The 8,745-nt window shown below is 54.8% G+C and overlaps 1 protein-coding gene across 1 annotated transcript in view; it reads left to right on the forward strand.

Moving 5' to 3' along the window:
- Nucleotides 1-7,139: 7,139 nt before the first annotated feature.
- The window catches only part of CHRNB2 (cholinergic receptor nicotinic beta 2 subunit), a 4,579-nt gene continuing 2,973 nt past the window's right edge, over nt 7,140-8,745 (forward strand). Inside the window, exons 1-4 of the mRNA XM_077764048.1 lie at nt 7,140-7,170; nt 7,567-7,712; nt 7,888-7,932; nt 8,599-8,708. Coding sequence (XP_077620174.1) covers nt 7,140-7,170; nt 7,567-7,712; nt 7,888-7,932; nt 8,599-8,708 — 332 coding nt within the window. The remainder of the gene's footprint in view (nt 7,171-7,566; nt 7,713-7,887; nt 7,933-8,598; nt 8,709-8,745) is intronic.

The raw sequence follows: 8,745 nt of genomic DNA on the forward strand, positions 1-8,745 counted from the left end.
GGGCCCAGGTCAGCCTGTGCTGGGCCCCTGGCCACCTTCCTTCAACCAGGACTAGAAAGAGGGTGGCTGGGAGTGGGCTGCGCGCCCTGGTGCTGGGTGCTGGGCGCCTGGTCTGTGGAGCCCGGGGTGGCTGACCCTGGGTGTTTAGCGGTGAACGTTCCGGCCGTCCTGGGGCCGGTGACTTCCTTTGCGGAGCCTGAACGGTTAGCTACACGTCACCTTTGTGGCGGTGTGTGCAGGCTGGTAGCGTAAAAGGCTGAGGTAAGAATTCCCGCTTCCTGAGTCAGGGGGTTTTGCAGCAGCTCTGCAGGTGCGGAAGGGGAGCGGCCACCGAGGACGTACCGGTGGTAAGCAGAGTTCTGGGCTTGCTCCGGTGCCTGCCCCTCTGCCTGACTCTGCTTTCCTCTGATGCTTTCTCTGGAGATTTTCGCATCACTTGACCCCGGTCCTTCCCACAAAATACCCACAAATGCAGCCACTTGGAAAACCCTGAGTTCCATATTTCCCCATTAATTTTTTAAAACTTGAGAAATGTTTGTTTTGACAGCGGGGGAGGTAGAGAGAGAGAGAGAGAGAGAGAGAGAGAGAGAGAATCCCAAGCAGGCTCCACGCTGTCAGCGCTGGTCGTGGGGCTCCATCTCGTGAACCGTGAGCTCATGACCTGAGCTGAGATCAAGTGTCAGACACTTAACTGGCTGAGCCACTCAGGTGCCCCCTGAATTCCATATTTGTAAAAGGGTTTTAATTAGAAGGAAATGACAAGACGCTCCCAGAGTGTTGCCCAGACCAGCGAGGAAGCTCAAAAGTTCTGGTCATTTCCTCTCTCTGGTAGCTGACTCATTAGCTCAGCTCTTGGCCGGGAGCGCCCTCCCGGAGAGGCCCGGATGGGGTCCTGTCTGGCTTGTGCTGAGGCAGGAGGCCAGGGCCGTTAGGAATGGGAGGAAGTGATGGTTGCAGTCACTTTGTGACACTACAGGTGCTGGCGAAACAGGAGTGAGTGTACGAAAGCGCCCTGCTCGTGAGGCTCCTTTCTTTTTTTTCTTTTTTTGATTTTTTTAAATGTTTTTATTTATTTCTAGGAGAGAGAGAGAGATAGCGTGAGCAGGGGAGGGTCAGAGAGAGAGGAAGTCACAGACTGAAACAGGCTCCAGGCTCTGAGCTGGCAGTCAGCTGGCAGCCCGACGCGGGGCCCGAACCCACGAACCGCGAGATCATGACCTAAGCGAAAGTCGGACGCTCAACCGACTAAGCCACCCAGGCGCCCCTAGTGAGGCTCCTTTCTATTGGGGGAACCAGACGTGGTAAAGGTGGAGTCTGTGAAGCTAGCTGACTCTCTAGATTGAAAGGATTCATAGATATTTCCCGGGCCTCCACGGCACGTGAAGAAGCACAGGCGACGCAGCGTTGAATGGGACAGACCCGGCCCTCACCTTTTCCGTGCGTTCAGCCTGGTGGGAAGTCTGGCACTTCCGTGAATTGTCACACACCCAGTCACGAAATTGCAGTTCCCGCAAGTGCCTCAAAGAAGAACCAGCCTGGAGGTGTGTGCGGGTCTGGGGCGGGTGGCACCCTCCGTTCCGAAGGACGGGCAGGGCACCGTCCCGGCACCCGGTTTTGAGGTAGGACCGGGGCAAGTTGGAGGAAGGGGAAGAAGGCTTTGTCTAGGGAGATGCAGACACTGTAGGCGCAGGTTAATTCTTGGCAGATACTCACAACCACGCTTTGGAACTTGGGCTTTAATTTTAAATCAGGAAGGACCTTAACCAGGCGCATCCCTCAGCCTGTCTGCTCCGGCCTCTGTTCTGTAGCAGAGACCGGAGATGGCGACGGCACCTCATGACGCTGTCGGGAGATCTAGCGGCCTGACGAGTGACAAGCGCTTAGGAAGGCACATGTGGGAAAGAACTAAGGCTTTGGAGAAGCGGAGGACCAGCGTACCTTGAGTCTAGGGAGGCTCGGAGAGGGTGGGAAGGGAGGCCGGCGTCGGGGCGGGGCTGCACCGCGGAGGCCGCAGGAGGCTGCCCGGGTTTGTTGAGTGCGGGGGGGACCCGGGGAGGGGTGAGGCCAGGCGTGGCACAGTCTGGTTTAAAATGTTAAAAGATCACTGTGGTTGCCCTATGAAAAATGAATTGTAGGGATTTCTGTTATTTCTCCAAAAGGGCGTGTTCTCAGAGTGAGCAGATGCACCTGTTTGGGGCAGAGTGAGCGGCTTTCTGCGTGGAGCCCCAGAAGCACAGCATCCGTTGCGGCCTCAACACCTCTGTCCGCCAGGAAGTGTAGGGGCGCAGAGGGGGGCCCTTCCGCGGCAGCCGCTGCTCCCATGGGCTGTGTTGCATGTCTTACTCCCGCCCCGAGGAGCACGTGGGATAAACTGGAGGCAGATACAGTCAACTAACACGATGTGATGAACATAGTGGTAGGATTCAATTAAGGCTAAGAGCCTTGAAGGGTGACGTTAATCAGGATTAACTCCCAAGAAGGAATGTGAAGAAGTTCCTTAGATAGAAATGGGAGACGTTCAGAAAGAACTGGGTCCCAAGCTAGAAGGAGATGGAGGAGAAAGGCAAGGGAGAAGAGGGGAGAGGACGAGGAGGGACTCGGCGTGGGCAGGATTGTAGAGGTGTTGCCCACTGGAGTCTGGCCTGAGGCCCCCGGGCAGCCCTGACAGTATCAAGCCCACAGGAGCCCAAGTTCCCTCTGCGTAAGTATCAACAAACTTAGAAATCTTTGGTCCCGTAATGTTGCTTGTAAGTTGTTAAAGAAATGTACAAAAAGTTACCTGCAATGGAATATGTGCAGCTGTTAAAAACAGTTATCAAAGGATACTCGCCAGGTATTTGAGAAAGTACATGCAAAAGGAAGGTCACAAGTCTAGATTTACAGTGTGTTCCTTTTTAAAAAAAGTACAAGTAATGTATATGATTTACTTAATAACCCAACAGAAATCCCTATTTGCGTACAGCAAAAACATGAACAAGAATGCTCATGCCAGTGGTTTTTTTGTTTTGTTTTTAGTGTATTTTGAGAGTGAGCACAAGTCGGGGAGGGGCAGAGAGGGAGGGAGAGAGAATCCCAAGCAGGCTCCTCTCCATCAGCACAGAGCCCGTTGCGGGGCTCGAACCCATGAACCACAAGATCATGACCTGAGCCAAAGTCAAGAGTTCAATGCTTAACTGACTGAGCCTCCCAGGCGCCCCACGTGCCAGGCTTGTCTCTTAATAACGCAAAACTGGGTACAACCCAAATTCCATGACCGTGGAATGGATACATGATGGTGGATTTGCATGTGGGATGGAGAGTGGTGGTGGATTCGCAGTGAAGAACAGGGCAGCGGCGGGCTCAGTGAGGGACAGCTGCTTCCAGTAGCATCCAGGAGCCCCAAAAAAACAAAACCAGAAAAGCCACAGGAAAGATTACGATTCCATTTAAGTTTAGCAGGCAGGCAGAGTCAACATGTGCTATTAGAGGTCAGAATAGGGGTTACTTTTCTTCCTTTCACTTGTTTTAATTGTGGGAAAACACCTGTAACCTGGAACTTACTGCTCTAACCTTCTTACCGTGGACAGTCCACTGGCGTTCGGCACGTTCGTGGTGCTGTGCGCCCATGGTCTCTGCCGAGTTCTGGAACAGTCACCCCCGCCCTCCCCCCCGCCCCCGATGTGACTTACGGAGACCCTGGAGGGAGTAATGACTGGGAGGGACGTAATGGGGGGCTCTGGGTGTTGGTAACGTTCCGTTTTACCTGGGCGAGGTCATGTGGGTGTGTCGCGCTCTGAAAACGTAGCGGTATACTTACAATTTGTATATGGTTCACATGTAACGTCTGTATACAGATTTAGAGATTTACATAACATCTGTAGATGTTTGTCATATAGATATGTACATATCAGTGTGGATATTGTATATTTAATATACAAATATATTAGGTATTTATATCTGTATGTAAAGTGCTAACTGATTCTTTTTCTAGGAGGTAGGATTATGAATCTATTTTGTGCTTTGTTTTGCTAGTTTGTGTTTTCCAATTGGTGTTCATGAATATGTATTACTCTGGTAATCGTTTTTATAGAGTTTTTAAATGTAAAGTATCGTAAATAAAGGCAAATAACATCAGTTGCAGGGCCTCGCAAGGGAGAACGCCCGATACCGCAGGCGCAGTGGGAGCGCTGCCCGGGCTGCTTTGCGTCGGGACTGACGCTTGCACGTCCGCGAGCGGCCTGCGTGGTTCTGGGCCCTTCGTGCTCCCTGAACGCCTTTCTCCCTGGCGGGCCCGGAAGGCGCGTGTGAGGGAGACGCGAGGGCGGGAGGGTGTCCGGCTCTCGGCCGCTGGGCCCACGTCGGCCTCAGGCGGCGCTCCCGCGGGCGGCCCGCACAGGAGGGCTGGCGCCGCGCCACGCAGTCCGTCTCTTATTAAAAAAATAAAAATACGGGGTGTCTGGTGGCTCAGTCAGCAGAGTGTCTGCCTCCTGATTTCGGCTCAGACCATGACGCCAGCGTTGTGGGATCAAGCCCTGTGTAGGGCACAGAACGTGGCTGGGATCCTCTCTCGCTCTCTCGCTCTCATGCTCTCTCTCTTTCTCTCTCTCAAAAACAAAACAGAACAACAAAATCTTGAAGCAAAAGCTGAGGAATGTGACAAGAGAAGAGAGGCCAGGGTGGGCAGGCTGCGTGGACTGGCCCGAAAGGAGCGCCGGGGAGCAGCCAGGGCCTTCAAGCAAGCAGGTGACCCTCTGATCTGTCACCGTAGATGCTTTCCATAAGCAAAGACTCAACGGTCTTCCTCAGTCACCCTGCAGCCACCAACAGAGAAATGCCAAGTACTCAGGACGTCTGCGTGCGCGGCTCCCGGGCGCGCTGTCTCACTGGCTTTCTCCGCTTCCAAATCTGTTCTCATCTCCACTTCTGCAGGCTCTCGGGGGCCGATCCGTCGCGCTCTGTGGCCCCGGCAGCTCGTGCATATGTCAGAGCAGTCCCCCCCCGCCCCGGCCTCCTTGCCAGGTGGCTCTGAGACCCACACAGTCCTTGAAAAACTGTCCAACAAATGTTGATCTAAATTGTTGAAGGTCAGTCTTTTTCCGACCTTTGACTCTTTCACCAAAAGGAGTGACTGCACACGTTTCTTTTCCTTACGGCTTTTATTCTCTACGCTTTTCTTCGCTTCTAAGATTTAATTCTTAGGAGATCAGTCCATGTTTATGTGTTCATGTGTCCCAGAGCATGTGGTGCCAGCCTGTGTCCACTCCCACGTGCATCACAGGGCCTGTGGCCACCCACTTCTTTTCTGGTACTTGTCTTATTTTTGCCCTTCAATTTCAGGAACTGAGGACGTGTCAAATAAATTGCTTTTAGCTGAAATTTTACTTTTTTTAAAAAGAGACTTTTTAAATGTTTATTTTTGAGAGACAGAGCGTGAGCAGGGGAGGAGCAGAGAGAGGAGAGACAGAATCCAAAGCAGGCTCCAGGCTCCGAACTGTCAGCACAGAGCCCGACGCCGGGTTCAAACCCACGAACCGTGAGATCAAGACCTGAGCTGGAGTCGGACGTTTAACCGACTAAGCCACCCAGGTGCCCCTTAGCTTTTAAAAAGGAGTTTCCCCTACACACTAGAAGATGCTGTTCCTGCACTAGCCCCTTCTTTGTGGAGCCCTCGCGAGGAGCTGGCGCCGTGCTGGCTCATGATCTAGCAGCAGAGCCGTCGCTGCCGAGCTGGACTCATTCACTGGACGTCTTCTGCAGCAGGGAGGGCACTGGGCTTAGTCCTCGGTCAAATCCACCTCCCTTAAAGAACTGACGTTTCTGTCAAGTGTTCAAAGTGAAGTAGAAGGTGGCTGAGGACAGGTGATAAAGGGCCCAGGGACCCCCTGTCTAAAAGGCCTGAAGTGTGGCGGGCGGCGGGGGTGGGGTGGGGAATGGCCATGATCTTGATGGGCGCCCCAGCAGGTGGAGCTGGGGCTGCGGGTAGTGGTCCAGGCTGAAGCAGCGGGCAGGGCGGCACGAGGCAGAGCCCGCCCGCGGATACGGCTGCGATGGTCAGGAACCTTTTAGTTGTAAGCAGCAAAAAATCCACCTAAGGAGAAAGGGAACCGTTTATTGGCTCAGAAACTAAACGCTCAGGGCTTTCCCGATCACAGACGTCATCGAGGGCTGAGCCCTCCGCCTCACGCTTGCTCTCCTTGGGCCCCTGGGGCTCGGTCCTCAGCTCCCCGTGTTGCAGAAGCCGGGCTGGGCTGGCGGGCGGTGGGGGGAAGGGCTGACTCCGAGGGCCGCTCTCAAAAGTCGCCTTCTCTTCAGCCGAGGCCCCGGGGGGCGGGGGGGGCAGGAGGGTGGCCTTGGAGGGGGTTCATGGACGGGGACTCGTGAGGGGGTTCTGCTTCCAGACTGCAGGGCTGTTCAGACCCACGGCCCCCCGTCTCCTCCTCGGAGGGCCTGAAATGCCTTTGCTCCGCGGCGTCCTCGTCCTTCCCGGGAGGCGGGGCCGCGTGCACCNNGAGGAGGACGTCCCGAAGGAGTAAGCGACGCAAGGAAGCGAGGGAGCTGCAGGCCACCGCGGTGGGGAGGGCGTGGGCGCAGGGAGGAAGGAGGAAGGGGGTCTCCCCTGGCTTCCTGGGGTGTCAGGAGGGCACAGGCTGCGGTTGAAGTGCCACCTGACTTCTTGTGAAACGTTTTCACAAGAACTCCAGCTGGATTAGCAACCTCCCTTAGCTCTCCATCATTTCCTGCACCCCACACTGGGCTTCTCATTTTGGCCACTCCGCAGGGGCAAGGCAGGAAGGGGCAAGCAGTGACTTCTCAACTCTCTTGTGGGGTGAGACAGAAGCGCTGGAAGGGAAGACGCTCGGCCAGGCTGAGGGCCAGGAAGGAGCTCAAGGGGGTGGGGTACACCCGTGCAGAGTTGCGGGAGAGAGTATGTGCAGGGGCAGGTGCGAAGGGACTGCACAACTGAGCGAGTTTTCCACGCCTGCACGCCGTCTCGCACGGGAGGTGGGCTCCCACGCGTGTGGGACTTGGGACTGGATACATGTTCTGACCTCCAGCACAGGCAGCCCGGCCCAGCCATCGACTCCAACCCAGCAGAGCCTCTGAAGGTGCGGGTGGGGTGGGGTCACAGCCAAAGTCACATAATGTCACTTGTATACACGATGGGCGCCGACCGAGGAGAAAGGCTGTGTGGTGGGATATAAACAGCCGTTCCCTCTCACCACCATCCCCAACTCTCCTTGAACTGCAGGGATCTTTTAGGAGAAGCCATGAAAACATGAAATCTCAAGTCCTGAAACCACCGTCTGAGACCTTGCAGGAAGAGCAGGTCTTCCCGATCCTTGCAGAAAGGGCTCTTAGGCTGGAGACATCTGTGTGGGGCTCCCTGGGCTCCCTGGTCAGCGACCTCAGGGAAGGGCTTCCCTATGAGGGGCCCCCAGGGGAATGACCGAAGCATTTTGCTGTGCCCTTAGGGATGGAGCGGTGGAGGCTCCTGTCTCGGCCTGGATGTCCCACTTGCCTAGGGAGAGTGGGATGCTAGGTGGGCCCTCCTTGCCTACTTCCTTCCTCCCTGCCCCTCCCCCTCAGGAGTCTGGGGTACTGACACGGAGGAGCGGCTAGTGGAGCATCTCCTGGATCCTTCCCGGTACAACAAGCTCATTCGCCCGGCCACCAATGGCTCTGAGCTGGTGACAGTACAGCTCATGGTGTCACTGGCCCAGCTCATTAGTGTGGTGAGTACGGGTCCCATACTCTGCCACTGAAGTCAGAACAGCCAAGAAAGTCTTCATGTTTGTGCTTATTCCTCCGGAACTCCCAAGGCGTGGGGAGGTGTGGGAAGGCCGTGGGTGCTTGTACCGAGCCGGCAGGCTGGGGGGGCCTTCTCCGCAGCTTCTCTCTTCTCTGCAGCATGAGCGGGAACAGGTCATGACCACCAATGTCTGGCTCACCCAGGTGAGTGCTCTTCCTGCGCATCCCACATCCCTGGTCTCTTCTTTCCTCTTTTTTTTTTTTTTTTTTTGCATGTGCTTTTCCTTCCTGTAATCCCCTCAAGAAAGGCAGAAAGGTATAGACTTTGGAATCCTAAATAACTGATTTGAATCTTGGTTCTTCCACTCACCAGCTCTGTGACTTTGAACATGTTAAGATCTGCGAGATCCATTTTCTTATTTGTAAAATGTAGATTGTAATATCTTGGCTTAGATGTGCATATTAAATGAGGAAGTATTTTACGAGCCACATTTGCTGGGCAGATAAGTCACTGTCAGGACGATGTGGCTTTTAAAAGCCCCCTCAAGGGTCGCCTGGGTGGCTCAGTTGGTTAAGCATCCATCCGACTTCAGCTCAGGTCATGATCTCGCGGTTCGTGGGTTCGAGCCCCGCGTCGGGCTCTGTGCTGACAGCTCAGAGCCTGGAGCCTGTTTCGGATTCTGTGTCTCCCTCTCTCTCTGACTCTCCCCTGCTCACGCTGTCTCTCTCAGAAATAAAGAAAACATTAACAAATTAAAAAAAAATAAAATAAAAGCCCCCTCAAGCCAGATGCCCCACCTCCCAGTCTCTGTCCTGACCTTGAGCCCCACCAAGGGCACCGGCTGGCAGTGCTCTCACTCCCTTTCCCAGGAATGGGAGGATTATCGGCTCACCTGGAAACCGGAGGAGTTCGACAACATGAAGAAGGTGCGGCTCCCTTCCACACACATCTGGCTCCCGGATGTGGTCCTGTACAACAAGTAGGTGGCCTGGGAGGAAGGGAAGGCGGGGGGCGGG

The sequence above is a fragment of the Crocuta crocuta genome, unplaced genomic scaffold (assembly GCF_008692635.1).
Source record: "Crocuta crocuta isolate KB4526 unplaced genomic scaffold, BGI_CrCroc_1.0 scaffold528, whole genome shotgun sequence".
Taxonomy (NCBI): Eukaryota; Metazoa; Chordata; class Mammalia; order Carnivora; family Hyaenidae; genus Crocuta; species Crocuta crocuta.